The sequence below is a fragment of the Strix aluco genome, chromosome 2 (genome assembly GCF_031877795.1).
Source record: "Strix aluco isolate bStrAlu1 chromosome 2, bStrAlu1.hap1, whole genome shotgun sequence".
Lineage (NCBI taxonomy): Eukaryota > Metazoa > Chordata > Aves > Strigiformes > Strigidae > Strix > Strix aluco.
In genome coordinates, this window is record NC_133932.1 from 112,693,118 (window position 1) to 112,720,104 (window position 26,987).

A 26,987-nucleotide genomic window follows, 5' to 3' on the forward strand; every position below is an offset into this window, starting at 1 on the left:
AAAGCTTCCAGTGTCTGACACTACCCCTGATCTACCAATGATGATCACCTTTACAGATACTAATATTAATGAAGCCAATGTCTTCTCACTTATTCTGATTTGCAGGTCCCTAAAAATTCCCGTGTCAGAGATTTCTCAGTTTTCTCCATAGGCAGTTGCTGTGCTGTTCCTAATTTCTTTTATGGACCCCTTGAAAAACATCCACAGCCATCCCAGGATCCACGAGCACAGCTCGGGGTCCTGTCTTCTATGCTTGCCACACAAAGCACTGTCACATCGAGTCCCACACATCCCACGTGAAGTTAGCACAATAGCAGCAACCAGTGCTGTTCACATCACTAGACCTATAAGACACTGTGAGCGCAGCACTGTTTATCTTTCTTTGGTGTAAACAGGTTTGATGAGTGTGAGTCTATCATAAAAGATTTTTGCCCACTGGGTAAATGTCTTTCTTCTAATTGTCTGCTAATTGGCAAACAGCTAATCCCACTTATTATCAAAATTCTTTCTCCAGAGAAAACTCAGCCAAGAGTTTCATAAATCCTTTTCCCTCATACTTTTTAATTTTAAAAAATCATTCTAAGTATCATTTGATAGCTATCACCTAAGGAGGTGTTCTGTTTGAGTTAATCAGCTCCTGTAGGGTTATCTGTGATCTATTTGAAAGTGCTTTAGCCAGCATCTTGCCTTCTGTCTTAATTAGTAATTACTGACCTAAAATTGTCACTTACCATAGGCATTTGTACTGACCTCTCAAATTAAGATCACCCATGAAATCAGAAGTGGAGGAAGCCTATTGGGTCACTTATTCTATCCTCCAAAGTGCATTTATTATTCATGGTGTGTGGCAGGGAACCCAAGTGGAGGGTATGATTGAGAACACTGCAGTTAAATCGTCTTTGAAATGTAAATACAATTAATGAGTATACCTGTCTTCCCCCAGGATCTGTCCTTGTCTGCTTTGTCATTCTGACTTCTTTCTTCTCTTTGATGGGGCTCCTGATTTTCTTTTCTTCCTTCTTACTCAAGACTGAAAACAACATTTTGCAGAAGGATTCCAAGTGGTAAGAAGCACAGAAAATATTCCATGTATTTCTCAAAACATGTGCTTTACTAGCATGCCTTTCAGATCTCATTGCAACCAGGACCGTGCTAAGTGTCACCTTCATAATTTGGCACAACAAATCATTTGACATGAACATACTATTGCAAGTTTAAAAAAGAACACCAGCTTGCTTGCAGTGAAAGCCCACATGGCAACATTTAGCTATAGTGAAACTGTGCCATTCACTGGTTGTCACAGACATCCAACTAAAGGCATCACATTTAATACAGTAAAGTAAATTGTCCCAGGCAAAACCAAGAAAAATTATTTGGGGAAACACTGGGTCAGCCAAGAGAGAGAGCAGGACAGTAGGTCTCCATCTCTCAGTCTTCAGTTGCCCCATACCCTCTTTATAACTGTATACAGTGGCTTGAAAAGATCTTAAAAATACCCAAGAAAGGTATTTTAAAAGTAAGCCATGCCACAGTTGCCATAGAGCCTTTATGGGAACGTGAACAGAAAAGGCATCTTCTACAAAACCAGTCTGGTTAGTAAAATGCAGGCTTCCTACTGATAAAGGCCAGCAGCGCTTTTTTTTTTTTTTTTTCCCCAACAGCACTTCCCCTTCACCCCCATATCCAGGTATCTCTACACAGCTTTGTGAATGAAGATTAAAATTGTCTTCTACTGCAGCCTGCTGAGCCACTACATTTTTGAGCACAACCTCTTCCAAGCACAGGAACGCTTCATTTCATGTGTGGAAAGTTGAGTGAATGTGGCAGAAGGCCAACACAGCTGAGTGGGGATCTTCTGACTGAGCTCACATGTGTAAAGCAAGGTTCTAATTAGAAATTTTAGAAATTAGGAAACTGGGAAAAGATTTTGAGGGCAGTGAAATGGGCTGCCAAAAGAGGTGGTGGATTTTGTGTCCTAGGAGATACTGAAACCTCAGCTGGTAAGGGCTGAGCAACATGGTAGAGTTGGACCTGCTCGGAGCAGAAATGACCTGCTTGGACAAGACGACCTCCAGAGGTCCCTTCCAACCTACAGCACCAGAGGCAGCAGGCAGATCTTGTCTTTCACAGGAAAGGTTAGTGAAGAACTGTTATCCTGGTCAAGGCTTGCCAGACACAACCAAAGAGACTGGGATGGAATGAGAAGAGGTACATGCTGGGGCCTGGGGGCAAAAAGGAGCGACTCTAGTGCCAGACTGGCAGAAAAGGTGATGTAAGGAAGTTTAAGTGTGGGAAGATTTAAGATGGGTTGGAGGATTACAGCTACTGAATTTGGGGTGTCCTCATGAAAAAGGAGCTCTGGGACACTATGAAATAGAAGACAGCAGCTCTGGGTTGGGAAGAAATGACTGTGCCGGGCAGGAGGACCTGGGCATTGGTGGCTGTAAAGCAAGGTGGTTCGATGGACACAGCAGCCTGGAGCTTCAGGGAGGAGGAGAAGTGCTGAGGCTACCTGAAGATCCCATGTTTTAGGGCAGAGAAACATGCACAAACTGCCTTTTCTTTCTCTGTTCTTGGGCATATGGTAGCCATAGACGTATTCCAGGACGACTTCTCTCCCGAGTGCTTTTTCATGCACCAAACCAGGATCTTTTGCTTGCTTTTCTTCTAGCCCATCAACCTTGGCTGCAGTGGACCACATCAGTGAAAGGGGTGGAGTTGCCCCCTCCTGAGCCCTGCCAACCCCATGGGCTGTTGGGGAAGGCAGGTGAGCAAGCTGGATTTGAATTACAAATATTAGGCAGTAACTAGTTCACTGACCATCATTTTCAGAAATTATAGTTAATTTGCCCTTTTATTGCTATTTTAAGAGATCCCAGTGTTCCTGTTTCTCTCAAATGCAGCTGTACAGACCACTGATTCAGCAAATCTCACAGGGGCTTCAAATGAATGGTTGGGTGGAAAAGGCAGGGACACCATCAAACATATCAGCCACTGATACACAATAGAAATTATTTCCATCACAGAGGAGGCAGAATTTTAACAGCTATTTTTAACCTCTAACTTCCCTCATAAATGCACTGCTAGGTAACAGAAAAATGCACTAATAAGTAATATTAAAATAAACCTATTAATTGGAAGCAAAATGAATCACCCTCGTTTAAATCTCTTTAGATGGAGCAAGTGCAGAATCCAGCTCTCCTGCTTCTGGCTGAGTGCTCCAGCCTTCAGAAAAGCATGAGCCTTGCTCACCTTCTACAAGCAATATTTGTAGATCCTTGCCTAGGCAAATGGTTCCCAAGCAGAGAGACATCTCCCTCACAGCTGTCCTTCAAGTGTCTAAAGCTCCCCCTGCCTTGCCTTCCTGCTTTTTGGTAGCTGAACTCCTTTACCTGTCCCCAGCCACTCTCAAACCATCTCCTGCTGTTTCCACCCACCTTTCTTCTAGGAAATCAGTTTTGGGTATTTCAGCTTCCTTTGCAAACCAGGGGAGAAGGGGACCTGAAGAGGAAGAGAAGTCTCAAGGGCACCACAGACATGGTTCAAAGGGACCCTGGGCAGAAAATGGCATGAACAAGGTGGAGCTAGGAACTTGCACTCCAGTAGTTATCATGGCATTAAATTACTTTGGGAATAATACTGAGAAGTCTGTGTAGAAAAATAATAATATTGTTTGACTAACTTCTGTAAGATGGTCCCTGAGAGAGAGTTAAAAGTAACTGCAGGACTTCCATGGGACTAAGAAGCTGTAATTTTGATTAAGAGGTGAAAGTCACTTAAAAGACTATTGGAGACACGTTACTGATAAAGTACCTCATTGTATCAAAGGCAGAGTTTCCCCTGACACAGCAAAACAGACACTCCTCCAAGCTGCAGGTACTCCTGTCTTGCCGAGCCACCCACACACATTGCTGCTGGACCACAACTGATTTTGATGGAGCACTCTGGCGTGGCAGCAAGGATGCTCCCAGCACCACAGTACTGCAGGGAAGCAGAGGTCAGCAACCTCAGCTGTTGCCCAGCAGTTTAGATGACATCTCATAGTGTCTCTTCCTAAGATGGGCTCTGTAGTGAAAGACCGACACCTACTCCATGTCTTGGGACAGGGCTGAAGATCAGCTTCAAGAAGGTGCCAGGACAGAGGTGGTGATGGGCGCCCCAGCATCTCTGCTAGAAGAAACGCAGATGGACCAATGGTGTTAGTTGTGAAGTTACATGCTTAAGGCTTCTTCTGCTTGTGTTATCTTATCTCTCACCCCTATTTAAGAGAGGCCAAACCCATCCCCACTGAAATACCACCCAGTGCTCAAATGATTCGGACAATATTTACTAGTTCCAGGATTGTTGAAATAGAGTGTACAATTTCTTCCAGAATTTCAGCACACACATGGTACACAACTGTAGAAGAAAATCTGCTATAGGAATGTTTAACTGCAAATAGGCTCATTTTTCAGACAAGCAAAGCATCCAACTGCTTTAAAAAAAAATTAATAAATACTGGGTTAGGCCCCCAGTTGTCCTAGTTAATTTGGACAGAAAATTCTAATGACAGAGAAAATTCTGAGTCAATTCCCCAATGTATTGAAGTTAATGGCAAACTCTTTTAATCTTGGTCATTTTGGGATGTGCAACCAGTTCCTGACATGCAAGTTGCATGACATACTATTGATTAGCCTGCAGGGCACATTCAACAATAGAGGTTAATTTCTTTCGCATGCTTATGTATTTACATTCCTTCCCTCCTTATGAAGTATAAAGATCAAGAGAAGTATTTTGGCCTTCAAGAACTAGAAGCACATTTCACTGTCACGCTAAGGCAACTTTTGTTTAGCAGACTACAACTCTGGGGTTTGGTTTGGGTCATTGATTGAAATCCAATGCAACAAATTCATACAGCACTAATTGTTAGCACAGGCAAAAAATGTTAAGCAAGAAGGATTTAAAGGCTGCTCAGGCATAGCAGAGCTCTTTCCAACAAGACAAATTACAGCTATTATTTTATATCAATGAACTGCAATAATCTTGAATTCCCTGCACTGGAAGGAAAATTTGTGATAATGAACTCTTCTGTTATCTACCTTACCTTCTAGCCTGCGATAATCAAGGTATTTCTTTGGTAAAGAAGGGGACATTCCTCATGTCAGCTTTGCTCATGTGAATTTATTTAATAAAATACATTTTAAAAGTTATCTTCCAATCAGACAATATGTTTATTATGATTAATGCTCAAGTAGAGTTGTTTACCATGGATGTCTAAAAAGAATGTGATTTTTAAAATAACGTTTCTCCCAGGAGTTAACACTTGGACTTCAGAAACGGGGAATAAAATCTGAATGCATGACTCACCCTTTGCAGAGCAGAGAAAGTTTTAACAGAAGTAGTTGCTGCCTTTAGTTTCTTGATCATTTTTATTAAAAATCAGTTTCACCTCTGGCTTTCTATGCTAGCATGAAGCTGACTCCTCTGCAACCTCTTAGACTTGTTCAGTGCTTAAGTCCCACCTGGGTGGGAGCAGCTTGGAGTTTTCATCTGGAACTAGCAGGAGGTGATGCTGGATGAAAGCGAGGGTAATCCTCTCAGCATGCAATTCAGAAGCAATTCTAAGCAGGTCTCAAAAGATTAAATCAGCTGAAGAAATGGATCATCTAGAGACTGGTCCTGTGCTATTTAGTGTTTAAAAGTCTATCTGCACGCCCCTCTCACTTGATCTGTGAAGCAGGTGTGCAGTGCCCAGCGTAGGTCCGGCCCAGCGCTGGTGCTGGGCTGTGTGCATGCAGGCTGCAGAGGCGGCCCTGCCCACCCTGGGAGACCTGTGCTTTACCACGTCCTGCTTTTCTGGTGAAAGGGTTAAATGGTAGCCTCATGAGGGGAAAAAATGGCAGAAAACTACTTATTTCTGACAGCCACTTGCTCATACGCTCCCATCAGCACCATTTGTCAGTGGGGTTGGGGGGTTATTGGTCCCTGCTTCCTCCAGCACAGCCCAGGACCTCTCTGTGCCACATGGCCTCCAAGCAAGGGCTACAGCTACCCACAAGGGAGGGGAAGCAGCATCCAAAGTGGCTACCAGCCTCTAAGGTGTTCCCAAAAAAGCACAACTTACTGATCATTTAAGGCAAGAGTTGCCTTTAAGATTGCTGCAGGAAGGAAGAACATGCACAGAGATTTACAAGATACTGTGCCTGTGTGTTTAAATTTCTGTGTTCTAGGCTGTGGAAGACAAAGAGGCAGGAGCAGGATCAGCAGGGCGAAATGGAAACAGGTTTTTGGGAACAATGATAGCCATTGCCTGTCAGCAATCTCTGATCATTATCCCATTTTTCCCCATCCTTGACTACTCTTGATTCATCCTAGAACATGATAAAAATTAAACTTCAAGAAGAGGCAGCAAGAACGCCTACAGAGATTGATGGTGGTGTTTCAGTCTCCTAGACAAAGCTGCTGAGATCTTTTGAAGCAGCAAGCTGCTCCTCTGCCCCCCCCTTCAACTAACAAACCTACAATCCAGCTCTTCCCCATCAATACTGTCCCTATGCATTTCAAATATCCCTACACACATTCCTCTTCACCCACACTAGCTCATTTTTTTTTTTTGGGGGGGGGGGGGGGGGGGGGGGTCGGTGCTGGGGGTAGGCAGGTGTCCTGGTTTAACCAGGATAGGGTTAAGTTTCCCCAGCGGTGGGGGTGGAAGCTCTAGCCAGGTTATTCAGATACCATGTGGACATCACATCCTGGCAGGTCACATTTTCCTGGCGCGGGAGGGAGGTGCACTCGTGGTTTTGTACATCGTGCTTCTCACTGCTGTATTTGGTAGCTATTTTGCTCTGTTCATTGATATCACTATTACTGTTATTGTTATTGTTGTTGTTTGTCGTGTTGCTATTGCCCTGTTGTATTAAACCTTTCCTTATTTCAGTCTTGGGGCTTTGTATTTCACTCCCTTTGTGGGGGAGGGGTAGCGGCCGCATGGTCTCAGACCCCGGCAGGGGCTAAACCACCACAGCAGGGCATAACACATAACTCATGGTTTTGCTTCATCACATGCTATACTTACAATAGGCAAATGCTAAAGTTTGTCTGGCTTTTAAAAATGAGTAGACTAGGCTCCTGCAAGAGCAGACAATTTGTATATGCAGTAATTATGCCTCCTCTACCATTCTTGTGCTCTTCCTTGTAAGGGATTTAAGTACTCATTTCCACTATCACTGACTAATTTAACAGTTTTCCAGGATCTGACAGTCAAGACAGTTACACTCTGACAAGCTACCAGTGCTGTGGATTTGGGTGACAAGAGCAGATGGAAGAGAAAAAAAAAATCCATTTTCTACAATTCTTCAGTTTCAACGAGAGCAGTTAAGCATGAAGCAGGCCAGCACCATCTTACTGAGAATGAATCTGAAGGCAAGCTGTGCATTCACACCACACATGGGATGGTCAAGTTCCTGACAACTGCAACAAGACTACCTCTTTAACGACTAGTGCTGCCTTTTGTACATTCTAAAGGGGATGACAGTTAATAATAACTAGTGAGATTGTTTCTTTATCAGTTACTAGAGGGAAGGCCCTAGCTACCAAAAAAATGCCATTATGCATAACTAGCTCTGACACAAAAAAGTGTATCCCACCCTTCTGAAACACAGTCTACATCAAAGCAAATGAATGCACATAGCTAGGTACTCACAGTGTAGAACACCAATTCAGCATTTCATTTGTTGTTCATATTCTTACAATTTATTTTGCCATTTTAAAAGTGTCACATATCAATTTCAGAGGTGAAATAATATTTGTTAAAAAGTTGAAACCTTACTCTTGGTTAAACCGGTCAAAGGAATAATCTTTACCTGAAGAGCATTACATACATTGACAGTGTTAGCCAGGAAGTGGCCTTGCTTTATATAGGTATGCTCCTTCTAAACAAAGTGTTTCATGTTGTCAAACTGATTTACAAGCAACACAAAAGTATTGCTCATCCACAATTCCAATGCAACTGCTTACAAACAAGAGTGAGAAAACACTGTGTCAGCACACCTCAGAAAACAGCATGGCTAGAACAAAAAGGCAGCAGACAAATAGCGAGATACATAAATCAGTAAGCAGAACATACCTGCGCCAACTAGAACTTGCCACAACATGGAAAAACCATCTTTTGCTTACAGCCTTGTCCATGAGCAATCAAAAAGCAAGCATGCAGCATCCCTGTTCTCTCTTCTTAATGTCAGCTTACAAATACTGCAGAGCGACTATCATCCTATATGTCTTCCAAGGCAACTTGTCCTTCTGAAAGGCTAATGTATTTTGTATGAATCTAAACATGGATTTATGGCTGTCAAAAAAAATCCAGCTGGCTTCTAAAACTGAACAAACACTGTTCTTTAGTTCACTGTGGTTTATATTAATAGCAAAATAAAATATTTGACTTTGAACGAAACCCACATGAAATCAAGCATGGACAAGTAGACAACATTTGCAACATTACTGGCATCATGATACAACTTTCTGTGTATGACTTCGGGCATCAGAGTTAGAACATCATGTCATCTAGTCCATCCTCCATAAACTTCTTGTAAATTGCCATAAACTTTGCTACAAATGCTTCCAGATGATAAATGGCCTTGCTGCCTAGTTGCAGGCGGTGTTCATAGAAGGCTGCCATCTGCGCAACTTCTCCTTTCAGTTGTCCATCACAGTTATTTAAAAGTTCTGTCAGGAGACCCTAAAAGGTGAAAAAGACAGGACAGTATTTGAAAATTTATATGCTTTTCCTTAAGAGGATAACCTCATTTCTCTGAAAATAGCCAAGCTAAGATCAATAGTTCACTCATGAATCCAACAGAAAAGACATTCAAGAATCATTACACCACCTATTTGACAGAACTAGATTCATGGAACCATATCTCTTCAGAACCTTCTTTCAAGATAAATTCCTCATGTCAAAACACATTCCCTATTGTGTTCTTAGATGGGAAAAAATCATATACTGGAACTACTTATGCCTTAATAAAGAAAATAAATTAACCTCATCTCCAAATACGTAACCTCTACTGCATGCAGGCCCAGGACCCTGGGGAGAATTTTTACCAAGATAGCAAGTGTATTAAAATCACTTCCTATCTCGACAGCATCAAGCACAGAGACAAAGAACATAAATAACAAGGAAAAGGCTTATTGAAAATTTAAGTATATCTGTTTATGTACATATGTATGTGTAGACACACACAAGATACTTTAAAACAATACTGCATCGTTACAAAAAAAATAATTATTTTAGATCAGAGATAGCAATAAAATAATTATAAATCCATCTCTACTAAAAGGGTCAGGATTAAGTGAGAAGTATCCCTAGACCGTTTTAATTTATGAAGAGGGAGTGGGTAGAGAACCTTTGGCCTGATGACAACAGTCTTAAACAGGGGAATGCAGGATCCACTAACCTACCATAATAAAGAAAGGTTAAAGAAAAGTCTAACTACCAAACTGTCAGAAAGCAGAAATCAGTTAATGTAAAAAAAAAAAATATTATTATCATCATCTCATAATTATGTCTGATGGCAAAGTCCACCATGGGTAGAGCAGCAAGCATCAGCTTTAATCATTGTTGTGCTCTAGTTGACTTCAGCATCCTTTCATCCTGCCTAAAATAGGAACATGCACGTCCTGTTTGCTTTTTTTCCCTCCCAAGATGACTTCTCTCTTTGAAGAGGCCTGCTGGTCTAGCATCCTTCAGGAAACCTCTCCACTAGGACATAGCAAATATTGAACTCATGACAACAAAACTTTTACAAAAGAAAACAAACCATATCAAAATTAGCCCATAAAGTACATCTATGTTTCAATACAGAAACTGGCCTGAGAAGTATTCCGGGGGACAAAGCATGTCCTCCTTTGTTTTTACTCAGTAATGATGCTGCTGTTCTGTGATCACAGAACAAGTTTTAGTAAACCATTCAACAGAGGTGTGAACAAGGAAGCCTGCAATAAAAATAGACACTTACATTTTTCTGAATTAGAGAACAGAATCTTCCTGCCCCCAAAATCTACACCACTCAAAACTGTCATGCATGAACCTAACTATAGCATATACTAACAGTCTAGTACATCGACTGAGGATCATGAGAAGTGAATGTTATGTATCAGTGTTTGCAGGAACAAGGTCTTTAATTACTGCTTCAAAGCAATAACCTGGACTATTCTGGTTACTCCAGTGGAAAGAAACACAGGAGAAAAGCATCTTTTGGTCACTCATGTCTACTTAGAAAGGACATGGCATTTCATCAATATTTGGATAATTTGTGTTGTTTTGGTGTGGAGTTTTTTTTAACTCAAATTGAGACTGTCATATCATTAATATTTATAACACATTAAGAGCTAGATCACTGAATCACCTTCATTATAATCTCAGGAGGAATGCAGTGTGTCAGAAGTTCATAAAGCCGTCCACGGACCTCTAAAAGCCTGTTGGAAAGACACCACAAAATATCAGAAGTGTGTCCAAAACATACTAGTGCATTTTCACTATTTGTGAAATAAGCTACAGGAAAAAAAACCCAAGCAAAATTTCTTTTCTGTTTTTGGTTTTGTGTGTTCTTTTAAACCCCAAAACACTGCATAGGTTAGTTTCAATTCAAATGCTACATATCACCTTTTATTCAAAACATTAACAGTAAGATAAGTTACATATACTCTAGTTACAATGGTCTCAGTTAATCTAGAAGCTACAAGGTTATTAGAATTTGTTTCAGGTTTGTCTCTCTTGAATTCCTCTTCATATCTAAATTATTATTCATGCTTAAAATTAGTGAGAAGACACCACAAAATTGATTAGAGCCAAAAGATTCATTTATGTTGGTTTTCTGTCTTCAGTGGTTACAAGAGGGGGTAAGATGGTTAGGTGGCATAGTTCTCAAGGTTATCAGTTCTCAAGTTTTGATATTAGGAGGTCAGAGGTTAGAAGCATTCAAATTAAATACAAGAATTTAAGTGACATCCCATGTAATATATGGAACAGATTAAAAGGATCAGGCTGTGTATATGACACTGAGATGGATAAAGGGGACATCTCCTAATGTGCTTTAAAAAAGCAGTGATTTCTCATTTCCAGTTCTTTTGTAAAAGGTGTGTTCTGCTAAAGATGGTGTAACAGAAGCCTTAAATAAAACAAAAAGAAAAACCTGACATACACACTCCTCCCCCACCTCCCCCCCCCACCAAAAAAAAACCACAGCACAACATGCAACAAAGCTTATGCTCTCTTTTGATTAAAAAGCTTCAACAGAAAAAACCAAACAACTGTTGTTTCAGTTCCTGAAGTTCATTTAGCCTCCTCTGGTAATTTTTAAGCTCACTTCCTCTCGCTGCAAAGTACCAGCTCCAGTAGAAATGTCAGAAAGTTACAGATAACTGAAGTAAAGATGCCACATTTTTAAATACAACATTTTCTTTGGTTTAAGAGTACACCAAAACCATAATTATAGCTGCAAGCAAGTGTATTTACCTACCTTTGTGGTGTCTGTTGACCAACAATAGCATTTGCAGTTTCTCTCAAATAAACTTCCCAGTCCATCTCAGGAATGTCTTGATCAGCAGTAAAAGGATACCTACATAATAATTTTAAAAAATTAATATCAAAGCAAACTGTCACCTATTCTAACAAGGCCTCAGAAGTAAGTTCATTTATGTGTCTTGAGAATATAATTTACATTAACTTTTAGCAGTGACTTACTGTTGTACTCTGCAGGACTCGCACATAAGTAGTGCTTTCCGAAGATTCCTGCCTGATTTCTCTGCAAGTCTTTGAGCCAGTTCCTGAGGAAGAGTCAGACCTTCTTTCTTACACACACTGGATAAGACATGGCAGATCTAGACAGAAAACAGATATGCAACACTTAACAGTTCAGCACCTACAGATTCTCCCGTTTTAAACATTTCTGGACCAGAGATGGACCAGTCTTTCATGAGACATGCTTAACAAGTCACTCACCACAAAGAATAACTAGGTCACTTTGTGGAAGTAAAATATTTCATAAGTACACAACAAAAAAACTTATCTAGTAAGAAGTTTTAAATAACTTATTTTTGCTTCCGTTTCAACATACATCTTCAATGCTGGGAGCAGGCACTCGTACAGCCAGGCATCTGCTTTGAATAGGTCCTATAATTTTTGACATGGAGTTGCAGCACAGGATCAACCTGCAGGTTGCCATGTACTTCTCCATTGTTCTTCTCAAAGCATGTTGAGCATCTTTAGTGAGTTTGTCGACTTCTGTTAACAGCACCACTGAAAAAGGATTAAAAATTGTGGGTTTTTCTATTAATATCAAATCTCTCTAAGAAAATGAGTACTTCGTCATACTATCAATAATACCAAAATAAATGACACAAGCAGAAAAAGGCAGCATGGTTCCACAGGCAGGAAAATAAAGATGAAGACAACCTGCATGCCTTTTTGACTGTATAATCTTCTTCACACCCTATATTCATGTACTAAAATGTCAATTTCTTCAGACCAGGGCCTGTAACACTTCAGTGCCAAGAAATAACCCAGGTAGGCATAGAAGCTTTCACTTTAAAAAGTTACTGTACTAATTATCAAAGGAATTTTTAAGTAAGAAATGCAAAAGAATTTATGGCATAAGGACACACCAAAAAGCAAAAAATTCTTGAAGACACCCCTCAATACATTTTATATTTAAAAGCCAGTGTCTTAGCTTAACAAAGGAGTAGTAGAAAGCTGGTTTGTTACTGTAGCTGCAGTGCCTTTCCATGGTCTTTTAAAGAAAAAAAGAAAAATATATTTAAAAATGCTTCAGAACAATCAGGAGACACCTAATATGAAGCAGCTAACCCAACCAGCTACCTTCTGCAGGCTCCTCCATAGGCAACTCATAGATGGCTCATTTCAGTATTCTGAATGGTCCTGTGAGAACAGCCTGGAGGAACAAGTCAGCCCATTACTCTTCTCCCATTTCTCTTCGGGTTGTATATGCAGCCTAAGGAGACTAGTCAGCTTACCAGATACTTCAAGGTGCATGGTATGACTGCAACTCTAAGGATATACATCAATTACTGGTAGAGTCAATCAGTGTCTAGCAGCTTAGGTGAAACATAGTGTTTTCCTCGCTGGTCTCACGAAATAAGACAAAGCACTAAATCCATGACCATTTTCAACTAATTTCTAATCTACTCTATCTGTCAAAATTTCCTCTCTCCGTCAATCTTTTGTTACATAGTTCTGACTTTCCTTTCAATTTAGTCACGGGGAGGAAAAATAAGCCAGTTGTAGCAACATGTGTCTTGGAAAACTCAGTGAAAGCCTTCATTTTTTTACCCAGTGTTCTTCCATACACTATGGATAAAGCACTTCTGAACTTTCTGCCTAAGATAGCTCATCTCCCAAAACGCTATAAATAAGCGGCTAACACCTAACTTACACAGCACTGTTTACCATAAGGTTATCCTGTCCCCCAACTCAACATTAAGCCTCAGTAGCTCATAACTCGACTACTACTGTAGATCATTAAATCACAGTGCATTTCAACAGTAGACTTGGGAAAAAGACATCAGGAATCTGAGCTCCCTCTGCCCAGCCAGTCATTCAACTACACCCTGTCCTCCTAAGAAACCAACACAAGAGACAACCTCATACTGAGTATTTAACCACTCAAGATATTTACACAGTGGAAGAAAAATGGTAGATTGTTTAATTTGGGAAAGGTTCGTGCATGCCCTCATGCAATATATAGGTACAAACAAAACAGTCAGCTGAAATCTCTGAAAAACAAGTTTAAAAAGTACTTTGACTGGTTTTAACTGTTTTTACTCACCTTTAAAATCTCGTTGAGTACTTGTCTCAAGCTGTTGGGATTGTGCTACTGTCTTCAAGAGTTCCTGAATTACTACACGGTCATTGTTTCCCGCATCACTGTGCCAGGAGTTTGAATAAAGCTTGTTTTAAAACAACTTTATATTGCATACAAAATATATCCTCCTAAGCAGCCCCTTGGGTCAACTGACCAAATAAAAATGACAAAAGAATTCAGAAGCTGATGAGGTTAGAATTAAGCTTACCACACATACTTTGTTGGAAGTTACTTTCCCAATAATAAAAACAACCCAAAGCTTCTGTAGACACAGCTAGATTAGTAGGACTGTATTGGGAAGTAGTAAAGCCACTGTCAAATGTTTTAACAACTCACTAAAAACTAGAACTTGTTTTTCTGGTATGAGAAATCTAAACTTTTGTTACCTATGATTTGGGCAAAGACACACAATGTGAACATTTTTACCCATTATGGAAAGAAAAATTGTGTAACCACAAAATAGGATGCCTGACTCAAAGTACTGATGTAAATGCATGTTCTTCCCCTGAAAACTAGATGTCATGCTATGAAAAACCTGTATGCTTAATGTAAACTTGAACAGCAGACACACTGAAGTTGCAAGGAGTTACTAGTAAAGACTGATACCGAGACACTATTACAGCACAGATGGTTATCTTTTTTCCTCTTAGAAGGCAGGAAAACATGGGGAAATACTAGATCTCCTCCTGCCTCCTCTCCTCACTATGCACTACTGCAGCACTGCAGCCTTCTCAGTCCCCAGGTTAGTAGCTCAGCTAGCTGGACTCAGATTTGGCAGCCACTGGGTATTGACTTGCAAACTAGGTTATTGACAAAGAAGAAAAAGTGGAAAAAAATCCTCACACTCTTTAGCATCCCCAGACTATTGCCTTCACAGAGGCAGCAACAGCTCTGCAATATTTCACTGGCAAGCAAATGAAAAAGCATTTGTCCTGTTCTAGTCACCACTGAACCAGGCCTTCCCCATTCTTGTCAAAGAGAAGGCAGCAGAACAGACAGAGGCATATTAGCTCAACAGTTCACAATCTGCCAAATAGGTTATGCTGACTTTGACTGCGGAGATCTGTCCTTCAGCAAGGGAGCAGACCTTTAATTACAGAGCAAAAACCAAAATGAAACAAGCCAGTTCTACTTAAGAGACAGGCCAGTTTTTAGGAATGGAGTGATTAAAATAGTTTCTTAATATTTAAATTATTCTCTGCAGTAACAGAGAAGCCATAGTTATAATTTCATAGTAAATGATTATCCTTGACATTATGTGACCACACCAAAGGTTCCAGGAAAACAATGAACAAAGGGTAGTGAACCACACAAGTGTTTAATTTTTGTTGTTCCTCAATTCTTTCACTACCTACTTACTCAGGAGAACCCATTTTGAAGCATCTACCCAGGCTAGTCAAGTAACCAGCAGACAATGTTTTGGAATTCAGACAATATCCTTATTTTGGAGGAAAAAGAACAGTTCTATCTAATAAAGTTCGATAACAAATTCAATGTCTGCACGGAGTCCTTCCCAGAAGTTAATTTCCTTTCCCTATTAGCCATTTATCATGTTCCATGTTACTCAAGATGCACAACATGATTTCACAGTATTATAATTCAATCAAACTTCACAGACTATAGCGCTGTACACAAAGGCTCACTGTCTGGTCAGACATAAGCCTGACAATTGCTTGAGCACTTAAAGCCTATGAATCAATATATTAATTCTTAATCAAAACTCAGCACTACTGTTATATACAATAACCAACACGGCAGTTCTACACTTTCAGGATTTTTAAAGTAAAATACAATTATTTTATACAAGCAAGAAGTACCCTATGGAGAGTAACAGAAGGAGAATTAGTAGTATTAGGTTATCAGAGCAGACTGAATGGTCACACATTTTGTATCAGACATATTCAAACAGTTAATTACCGATAAAAGTCTCAGCTTTATTCATTTGGATTTGTATTAGCATACCAGAACATATTCACTACACAGAGATTAGTTGCAGAACAAGCTTTTAAAGGAGACATGGTACATGAGAATAGCTTCTAAAACACAGAGCAACATGAGAAAATGTTTAGCAAAAAGCACAAAGCCAGAAGTTACTTCAGGATACACATTTGTCTTACAATTGCAACCCAGACAAAGTCAACATAACCAAAGTCTCCCAGTGCACAATGACATTTACTCTCATGTGATTTACAGCACATTAAAGGGATTCACGTAAATACAAATATTTACTTTGGGTCAGTGAACTATCACCAGCAATTTCACAACTGTCAAAGACAACATACAGTACACCATTATAGCTTTTGTCATTTAAATCAACATCTGACCTTGCTCATGACAGAACTCCCAGTATTTTGCGGTAGTGTTCTCTCCCATGCTCTAAACTCTTTGTTTTAAGAGTTACTGGGTAAACCTCGCTTAATTTCAAATCACTTTATTTTTGCATCTCTGCGAGAACTAACAATATGGGAGTGTTGGTTCCAATAAAAGTTTTCAGTTTCAACATAAATGGTTAAATCTATGAATCCAGAATTGTTTCTGTTACCCAGTCCTCATCATCAGCATGCTTATGTGGCTAGTTAAGCAGAACATTACTGTCCTTAGTATACGGTAATCCAAGTTTTGTTCATTTAGAGCTGTTCAATTAAAAATCCTCTCCTTGCTCCCATTTGCAGTCCAAACCTATAAACCATTATCTAATTTGTTCAGGCAATAAATTGGACAATCAGGCCCTTATATACCCAGGCTGAAACCACCTGCAACATGACCAGCAGCTTGTATTTGAAGTGACACATTTTTACTGTACACTTACCTTGGGTTAACTTCAAGGTGATAGTTACTTGCAATGGTGCTAATTTCAATTTTCTTTTTAGAAGGTGCCTGTGTAGAAAATAAGCATATTAAATTTCAGAAAGAGTGTTCTAAAGATTTGATGCAAAAATTCATCTTACAGATTACAACTGGATAGGTGACAGGCAAACCTAGACTTATGCATCTTCTACCCCCAACCCCAGCTCCAAAGGAGAAAAGGAGTACTGACATATGATCCAACCCATAAAATAATAACAGTAGAGATTATTATAGCAATGCATAGTACATATTATTGCATACTCCAGTTACTGAGTTTTGTAACAAGAGACATTATTATTGGAATCAGCCATTCAAAGTAACCGATACTCTGTCCCTTGAAAGAAAAGTTTGAGGGAAAACCTCTGGACAAGCCTGAAGAGGCTGATTACTTCTCTTGGCAAAGGATTTTGAGTCTATACTTTCTTTAAAGAAAACACTAGTATTTCTAACACCACTGAATTTGGGTCTGAACAGTTAAATATATCCTATACATCTGTCATTCAGTGCAAGTATTGTATTTGTTCCACTACTGAGAATTAAAAAGCAAGCATTAAATAATCTACTTTTGAATAAAGCTTGCCAACCCCTTGCTGGTTAAGCCTTCCATAAAAAGACTTTTGAATGGATAATATAACCTTTTAATAATAAACAATTAAACACCTAAGACCAAGGCAGATAGAATTGAAATTGACTTTTTTTTTGCTAATGCTGAAATTGTCACTATAAGAATGAGAAAACAAGTTAAAACTTGCATATATGCAAAAAGCAATGCTAATAATTTTAAAAATAAGGGTTATTTTTACAGACAAATGAAATCCCTTAAATTTAATTGAGAGCTAGTCTATCACAACACATGCTGTTGCCCAAACCAACCTGTAAAAAACAAAACAAAACCAAGAACAACGAACCAGCCACAGAAAACAAGAAACACTACATCCTCCCACCCATGAAGACCTAAGAAACAACATCTGGCAAAAGTATTTGTACACGTAGCCAAAGTAGTCTGATTAATTACATAAAAGACCTTGAAGATATCAAGCGCAAAAAAAAAAAAAAAATTAGTTTGAAAAGTAAATATCCAAATAAATATAACAGCCTCACAATAGAAATATGTCAGTATATAAATATCCACATTACTTGGCAACAGATGGGAGATATTTTTTTTTTTTTACCGTTATACTCTGATGCTCAATCCTCAGCTTTTCCACTCCTGCACCATACAATTCCCTTAACAAACACATTATTCTTGTCTTTTTTCCAGCTCCTGATGGTCCATACACCAATAGATGAGGGAAGTCACCACACTGAACCTGAACACAAAGCAACAAGATTGGTTAGCTACAACAATATTTTCCTTATAAGAGAACATTCATCCTTCCATTCTCACCCAAATTTACATGAAATGACTTTTCCAGCTTAGTCACAACATAGTACCTAGAATTAGAACTTCTGAATTCATTTCTTGCAGTAGTATTTCCTAGAGAACATCATATTTTTCTGAAGACCATATGCAACTCATTTAACTCCAAACACCTCATCCCTCAAAAAAAACCCCAAACAACAAAACAAACCCAAAACCCAAGAAAAAAAATCACCCTAGCATCTACATGCTTTCCAGGGATTCTGGAGTGACAGCTGCAACACACAGTAAAAAGGATTAAAAGTTTAAAGCAGATATACACATATATAATTATGAGAGATATGCATATATATAATTACTTTGTTGTTTCATTTACAAACCTTGAATATGAGCAAGCAAGTAATAGATAGCCTGTATTTAAATGAAGTTAGGAGGTTTTTTCTTGAAAAACTAAAAAGCATGACCTGGAGAACACCTGACCAAACCTCTCAGTCAGAATTTACATTAGATATAACGGTCATAGAGAAACACTGAGAGAGTGAATCAGTCTGACGGCCTCGTGAGAAGTCAGCACATCTGGCAGGGGAAGCAGTTCTTTAACATCCAAGAAATTACATAGTCTTGACTTTTATTCCCAGCTGCTCACCTTAAAAACTTCAGCTAACTTTAAGTAAACAAGGTAAGCCCTATTCTCAGGGATACTGATCGCTCTCAGCTAAAACCCGCAGGACGCACAGATGCACGTCACTCCTGATAAAGCCAAACCACTACTCTCGCCTCTTCCTCAGCGTAACGGCCACGCTCCCGAGCGGGGCACCATGCCAGCGGCGGCGCCCGGCTGGGAAGCTCCTCCGAAGGCTGGGGCCTGCACCGAGGGAAAGCTCCCAACCCCCGCCCTGCAGACCCGCAGGAGCGGCTTTACGGGCCGCGGAATCCCGCTTCCTGGAGAATCCTCGCTGCCAGGAGGAGCGAGGCCCGGCGGCGGGCTCTCCTCAGGCGGCCCCCGCCACCACGGCTGGAGGCCGCAGCGGCACCGGGCAGAGCCCACCAGGGAGGCCGCCGAGCGCCGCACGGCGGGCTCGGGCGCCCCCTCACCAGGTTGCGGAGCTGGGCCGCCTGCTCGCGGTGGTAGTCCAGCCTGCCGAGGGAGCCGGGCCGGTACTTGTCCACCCACAGGCTCATGGCGGTTGAAAAGCGCGCGCCGCCCGCCGCGGCCCCGGCCCGTAGCGGCGGGAGGAGGGGCCGAGACGGCGGCCGCCGAGGACAAACTTCAGCGACGTCCGCGGAGGGAGCGGAAGCGCGCTGCTGCCCCGCCCCCCACGGCTGCGCGAGTGAGCCCCGCCGCGGCCCGGCCCGGCCTGGCCCCGCCTTCGGCCCCCGCCGGCGCTGGGCGGTTTCCCCCTCCCAAGGGAGTTTTCCCCACCGTGCCCTGGCATGTGAGGCTGCAGAGCTCGCGCTCGTGCTCCCGGGGGCAGCAACGGCCCCGCATTTCTTAACGGGCGGCCATCGCGGGGTCCCGCGGTCTGGTGCGTGTCACAGAATCATCGAGGGTGGAAAAGACCTTGAAGATCACCTAGTCCAGCCCCGTCGTGGCGCTGGGGACGCGCCCAGCAGGGACGGGTGACACCGGGCCTGCTCTGTGGCCGCGGATCTCTAGCTACTTGTGGCAAATCCATTATTTTTACTAATCACACGCAGGTACTTGGTGCGAGTGGTGGTGGCAGGGGCGCGCCAGTCGCCGGGAGCTGACCTTGCTCAGCAGAGCTGGCAGAAGCCATGTTGGATCAGAGAGGCGGGACTGTGACGAGGTCCCGTAGGGATGACCGACCTGCTGGCCAGAACCGGAGCAGGCAGGGAAGGAAGCGGCAAGGGGCTGACGGAAAAGAGCCCTTCAGGCACGGGTGGCCTGTCCACCCTGCCTGCGAGGAGGTCCCTCAGCGGGCATTTGGTCTCTTGACCTCTACAGATGGCCAGCAGAAAGAGGCCGGTTTTCTGTGTCAGGGGTACATGTGGTTTGTAGGTTCCTTGTCGTGGTGTCATCCCAGACTTGTAGCCTCAGTAAGATCTATGCGTTGCCCGTAAGCTGTGTATCACACTCTGAATTTGCAAGCTCCATCCATGTGTGTGGCTTTATGTACACAGAGTTACATACAGAATATGTATATAATAGAGAAACTCTCATGTTGATTCTTTGTGTAGTAGCCCTAATAAATGAAGCATCATGCACAAATATTATTTGAAAGCAGTTTCTTAAAGTAATAAAACATGGGTATGGACATAAATAGTCTGAAGTGTGTCAGCCTAATTTTTTTACTTGCATGGTTTCTGTGAAAAAAATGAGATGAAAAGTTCATGTGACTGTTCATACTATCAGCTCAGTGTTCATACTTTTACACATAGTCAGAAAGTCATAATGCAGGTAGTAGCTTCATTAACCTACACATTCAAGTTACTCATAAAGATCACATAAACCTAGTGGGGGCAAAGGGAGCACGTCACTTAGTACCATGTTACCTGCTTATCCGAAATAGTTACATTACTGTCATACACACTCATGAATTAGGGTTTTTTGCACATTGCCATGAATTAGCAAATTCACCTTGTACTGCTTTGTCAGCACTGCCCTTGTATATGACTGGGTCTGTGAAAGCTGCTGCAGCAATATCCTGCTCAGTGCTTACCCGTCAACTCCCTTTATTCATACTCTACTGCACCACAGAGTGATGTGTTCCTCTGTCATTTTCAAAATTTACACTTTGTGGATCCACAGTTACTTATGTGTGTCTGTTGTCTCCACTCAGTACCTGCTGTTCTTTAGAGTAATCTCTGACCATTAATTCCTTTGGTATTCTCTTTGGTTAGCTATATTTATGACTAGCCCTTTTAAGCTTTTTCAGATCCTTTGTTCATTTGCCTGACTTTTAAATAATTTCTGAGTGATGTGCTACTCTTCTTGTATCTACCAATGTCATGCTTAATTGCAACTTTTGTGATAACTCCTTATAACCTACTCGGTTTTTCCAGCCCCCAGAGATACTGTTTGTACTAAGGCATGCCAGCTTCCACCAAGTGCTCTGACAGATTCTCTAGGCTTTCGAAAGTACCAGTGAAAACAAATCGCGTTTGGATGAGGTCAGACTTAAGCAGGTAGGACTCAGTTCAGTAGGCTTTTAGATACTTTTAGCTCCCAAAGAGATCAAGGAGGAGTGAAGATAAGTAGCATCTCTGAAAGGGCCCTAAGCTCTTTTTATTGTTAGGTCATTAAACTTCCATAGGATTTCTTGTTATCCCATGGAGAAAATATTGGGAATTGTGCATTTTAGTGCATTTAAGCTTGGGCTTACGCTTAAGCTTTCAGCTACTCCTTGCCATAGAAAGTAATTAAGCAGATGAACAAAATTAGTTTGTTAAATAAAAATCTTATTTTAAAACCTGGGCCTGCATGAAGCATTGCAGTTGTGGTACTTTATATCTGATTAAAATGGTCTAGAATGCTTTGATTTTCTACTTCATTAATTTTTTAACTTCACTATAAATCTAAACAAAAAGAAGTAAATATCTAAAATGGAATGGTTTGGTCAAGTGTATTACAAATAATGTGAATGAATTAATGTGAATAATACAGGAGACTGGCAATTTCAGCTGCGGTCACAATTCACTCAAATACAAGGACTGTTAAAATACGTCTTCACTCATTTTGTTCAGTCCAGCAGAAAGGTCAAAAGGTAAAATGACTTCTCTGCATGAATAAACTAGACAATGTATCTGAAAATAGAGATTTTAACTACAAATGGCATTTTGAGCCTCTTACTACCAGCAGCTATGTTATTAGAAAGTGACACAGTGTCAAGCACTATAAAAGAAGCTCTATCTTATACCCAAATTGGAGTAAAATTGTAAGACCTGGGTTCAGTGTTTAAACATATATATATATATAGTTTTTAACAAGTTTTAAACTGATTATTGAAACAGTGTTAGAACAAATTAGAGCATTATTATACTGACCTCCTAAATATTTTTTAGCATGATTGCTGCTAGTGATCCAAGTAGCTATTAACAAGTCCAAGTACCATTTTGCTGTACAACAACTTGTATTTTTCAGACAGAAGACTGTTTGGCACCCTTTGATCCTTCAGGCTGCTTAGCTGAGTGAGATGATAGATTTTTCTTTTCAGTTTCAAATATTTAAGGAGATTATTGCCACTCTGTTGGCTGTCACTCTAGGTTATATCACCCTGTCCCCATCAGAGCGCCTGTATTGCTGCAAGTAAATTGTAGTACATCAAGAAAGACCAGATCACTAATTACAATGCCAACAACAAACACCCCCCCCATAATAAAGTGGCATCTGTTCTATGGTGACATGCTGATGTCATGCAGATTGAATGTGACAGTGGAAAGAACAACACTAACGGTGATAGCCAAATAAAAATCTAAGCTAAATATATCCCATATAGATTGGCAGCACTGAAGAACCTGCTTCTTAGTAAGAGATGTAAAACCAAGAAATCCTAGTTCTTCAACAGTCTTGCTTTAGGTTTATCTTACAATCCTTTATTTAGTCCAGAAAATTAAAGTAATAAGAACATCACAGAAGTTTTCCAGGCAAGGATGAGGCAAACTAAAAAGGTATAAGAAGATATATTTTCACAGCCACTGAAGGTGTATTCTGGAGAAGGCTACAGAGCTAACATTTAATTTGAGGATACATCCTGTCCATCAATCATTACTGCAAAAGCTTTTGTACATTTGTCCACCTGAAAAAGATTAAGCAAAGCCCTTTACTAAAGGTGTGGAAAGATTAAAAGAAATAGGTGTATTCCAAAAAAATAAAAGTGAAAGTATCACATTTTCATGCACTCAGGACACTTGGCAGTGTTCTAATTTAATTGGTACTTCTTCATGTTCCAGCTCCTTCTGTTAAGGGACAGACCCTGCTCAGCTTCCCTAGTCTCTAGTGTGTCTGGAGAATTAGAATAAAATGAGATGAGATGTGTTTTGCTGTTCTTAGGCCTCTGTGGCTTTGACTGTGCATAGCTGTGCAAACCTAAGACCTTTTGTTTCTACCTTTAGGAATTGTCTGACTACACATTTAAGCAAGATTTACAGTAGCACAGTTAATCATGATAGAAAAACATAAGGAGACAGTTGAAATTTTTTAAATGTTCTGAACATAAATTCAGACATCCATCTGGGGACATGTAGAGCTATAGATCCATTCTTCAGCTGAACTACAGCTGTGTTGAATACATGCCCATTTTCTGCTGAAAGTTTTGATAAAAACCATAGGCTATTTTCATTTGTAATTTAGGTCTTTCCCCCTGAGATTTACAAGATCACTGAATAAAAGATATAGCCATGTTCTTCCATTTCCATCAGCCTGCATTTTCCAGTAACAGAAGAACTGTAACAAAAGGAAGCTCTTGTCCTCTTAAGACTGCAGACTTGAATTTAAAGGTATTCTGAAACCGACTCAGTAAGTTAAGAAATATTCAACATTCTTTTCTGGGTGTATTCTAAATAAGACACACAAGTTCCTTAGGGAGACTAATCATGAAGCTCTTTAAAGAATGACATATCAGATATCTAAATATATGGACAAATAACGGTGCTTGACCTGTAATTAGGGATTATTTTTGTGAAGATGTTGACATATGACATTTTTTGTCTGGGCAAGGATAGATGTTGCTGATGAAGGACTATGGGTTACTTTGAAATGGGGGGGTCTTTGTTTCCATTCTCAGCAGGACTTGAACTAGCAATTTTTTTGTTGACTTGATCTACTTTTACAATGAAAAAATCGTGAAAAATAATGCATTTTTGCAAAAAGTCAGATGTATGTACAGGAAAGAAATTACATCCAGAAATTCCTATCTAGTTCTGGCTGTAATATTCTAACTAATGTGGCTAAGATAATAGGTGTTTTCTAGACTTCTAACATTTGATAATTCAGACCCCTCTGAACACTTCTTGGTGTATTTCCAAAGATGGCAATAAATGTGGGACATAAAAATCAGATTTCCAAGGCAGTCCTATGAAGAAAGTTGCTGGAACCTGTTGTTACCCAAACTTGTATGTATGCTGTGCATAATACATGGCAGAATACATGGTTTGTCCCTAATCATGGTTTTCATAAATTTACTAAAACTTGAAGGTTCTATAGGACATACTATGTTTCATGAACCCACTAATATTTCAGAACTTGACTACAATAATTTCACCTCGTATAAAATCATCAAATTATGTTTGTAGAAGCTCTTTTATTCAGGCCACAGCAGTCTTGCTCGCGTGTCTTAATTTGTCGTTTCCCTTGTAGAGTACTTTTACATTTTTGTTGAATCAATGGATATACCAAAGCTTTTGAATGTCCTAGTTTTCTCATGAGACTCTTCATTTGCAGAAGAGCTTTCATCTTAAGTTTAATGACAGTTTCAGCAAAGTTTGCTGTCTTTCAAGTTTCGGTGTTTTAGTCAGTCAGTAAAGTCATTGGAGGTTTACTCAGATTTACTAGCTAATCTGAGGTCACCTCTGTTCATATGTAGGTAGGTGGAACTGCTTACTGAGATGGGATCAGTTCTCTGTAGTCTGGATGAAAAGTAATACAGGGTGTATGACCAGCAACAATTTATAGTCATGCTTTCCTTGTCAGTTGAAAGCAGTGTATTCTCATATCCTCAATGTAAATGTGCTTCTGTTATATCTGTAACAACAAAACATGCTACATCATGCTACACTTCCTGGTTTTATACATTAAAACGTCCAATACACAGTAACAAAAGAAATCTGGAATAGAAATTTAATTTGGAAAATGTTTACCACAGATTTATCTGCCTTTAGTAATAGTAGACTTGTGGGCATAGCACTATTACATAACTGTGGTCTTGGAAAATTACTACTGAGCAATACCTACTATGAAAAGCTATTAGTATTGATAAGTCCTCATACAGCTGTATTGCTATTGATGTGAATTGGAATGAACCACAGTCCCAGAGCTCCTTGTGCTGAAAAGCTTTACCAGCTGAGATTAGATGATTGACTTCCTGTTCTCCAGTATTACAAGTCTGTAGTGACAAAACTGCTGCTTTTCTTATTGTTGGACAAAAACAAAAACTGTGTTATAAGGTCTTCGGATCATTTCTTATGTTTCTTTGGCAAGGTCACTTTAAAATTAGTGGGTTTTGTTAAAGTAGACAACACAGAATCCAGCATTAAATGTTAAACACACCTTGACGAACAGACTGCTATGCTGTTGAATTTAAGGAAAATAAAACATAATAGGTTAAGTAAATATTTTGCATTAGTTCTCTTCATCTGTTTTGTCCTTCCACTTCTTCAGATGTCTAAATTTACATTTCCTTACAGTGAAGAGAAGAACTCATCTTCAACTGTGTGAAGAGCCTCTTTTTAAATTTTAGTGCAAGTAAGACTGAGTTCATATGAATAATTTGCTGTATTCATGGCAAAGCTGTTCTCTTGTTTCGTTTTGCCTCAGGTGTCTATCATCTGGAAAAATCAGCATAAACCATCAGGATATGCAGGCCTTGAAGAACCATTAAGTTCATCCTTCAAATATGCAGTTGTTAAAAGTTATGGATTATTTTCTAGCTGTATTTATGTCACAGCACTGTTTTGTGATAGAAAAATAAGGTGCATAGGCTAGCACTTGATAACATTTTTAAATGATCTAAGTTGTAGCTGCTGTGCTTCTTTCTCTCCCCTGCCCCCCAACTTTCTACCCTTTACCCTTTTCTGTTACTGTGCTTATCTAAATCCATGAAAAGCTGGTTTAGTGAGCTAAATAGGGAATAAAAGTAATAATTTTTTACCAGTCTAGATCCCTGGAATTCCTGTTATAGAGTCAGCTGGGTGTAAGGGGTTGGCAAGACCTTGCTTGTGACAGCTTCAATCAGTTTAAAATCTTGTGGAGCCACGTTGTCAGAATGATGCATTAGGGTTATTTGCTGCCCTGTCCTTAACTTTATTTAATTTTCATAGAGAGACCTAAGACCACTCTTGATAGTTTTGTAAATGGCCTCTATTTCATAGCTTCTGATCAGGATGATGAAGGACCTCCCTGTTTCTAAACAGCTCTTCATTAAGGCAATTGTTTACAGGGATCCTGTAGCTATAAGCAGCATTCAAAGTATATGTGCATGGACTGTCACTTTGCTGCCTCCTACAAAATTTTCCTTTCTGGAACCTGTTCTTTTTCTACTACGTTCTCTGCACTTAGGCATCTTTCCTTTTAACAATTTGTAATATCCTTGTGTGATGGCTAATTAGAAGTCTGTATCAGAGGTCAGAACTGAAAATGAACTCTTTGTACCTAGAAGATAAGCTAACAAGCTTGACAGGAAAGAGGTAAAGATGTGAAGAGAAAGGATCAGTGTATCTTGCTTCTTTGTATGCCAGCACATCTTTTTGGACCTGGCCAGTGTGTTTCACTCGAGTGCTCTAAACATACTACATTGCAGATCATGTCTGGAAGGCTACATAAGCTTTCACAGTTCTATTTGTGCAAGTGTCCTTTACTTGCTAATCACAACAAATGCCTGTACTAGTAAATAAAACCAGAAAGTGACCACTCTCTGTTAACGAGACCAGCTGTCACCATATGGCAACTAGAGCTTGATAAACATCTGTACTGATAAATCACCCTGTGTGGTTTATCAGTATAAATGTAAACTAGGGCTATATGTGTGATGCTAAATCAAACTAGGCTTAGAGACCATTCTCTGGGCCTGAAGCTGAATGATACAGGCTTTGGTGTGTCTAGCCTTTATTATTCATATAATATTATTTATTTTATACAATATTATTTATTAATTCTTTTTATGTGTTTTTTCTGTATTGAGTGTCTGATCCAATGTGAGGGCTGAGCTGCATCCCACCAGAATGAAGTTTTCATAGCATGACACTGAACA

At 40.1% G+C, this 26,987-nt stretch overlaps 1 protein-coding gene and 1 long non-coding RNA gene across 4 annotated transcripts; one reads left to right on the top strand and one right to left on the bottom strand.

Moving 5' to 3' along the window:
• Positions 1 to 7,703: 7,703 nt before the first annotated feature.
• Positions 7,704 to 19,349, bottom strand: RFC3 (replication factor C subunit 3). Of its 3 annotated transcripts, none has more exons than XM_074815851.1 (9): positions 19,159 to 19,349; positions 17,876 to 18,013; positions 16,666 to 16,733; positions 13,821 to 13,918; positions 12,093 to 12,274; positions 11,720 to 11,856; positions 11,496 to 11,594; positions 10,383 to 10,452; positions 7,704 to 8,713 (listed from the first exon to the last, which is right to left on the bottom strand). In XM_074815851.1, the coding sequence occupies exons 1-9, from the start codon at positions 19,243 to 19,245 to the stop codon at positions 8,522 to 8,524; spliced, it is 1,071 nt and encodes a 356-aa protein (XP_074671952.1). In that variant the 5' UTR covers positions 19,246 to 19,349; the 3' UTR covers positions 7,704 to 8,521. The 3 variants fall into 3 exon arrangements, with proteins under 3 accessions (XP_074671952.1, XP_074671954.1, XP_074671953.1); XM_074815853.1 differs by lacking the exon at positions 19,159 to 19,349 and adding an exon at positions 18,710 to 19,133; XM_074815852.1 differs by lacking the exon at positions 19,159 to 19,349 and adding an exon at positions 18,444 to 18,683.
• Positions 19,350 to 19,439: 90 nt separating this feature from the next.
• On the top strand, positions 19,440 to 20,341 carry LOC141920276 (uncharacterized). The gene is made up of 2 exons (XR_012622281.1): positions 19,440 to 19,589; positions 19,762 to 20,341. It is a non-coding gene; the product is annotated as an uncharacterized LOC141920276 (long non-coding RNA).
• Positions 20,342 to 26,987: the final 6,646 nt, after the last annotated feature.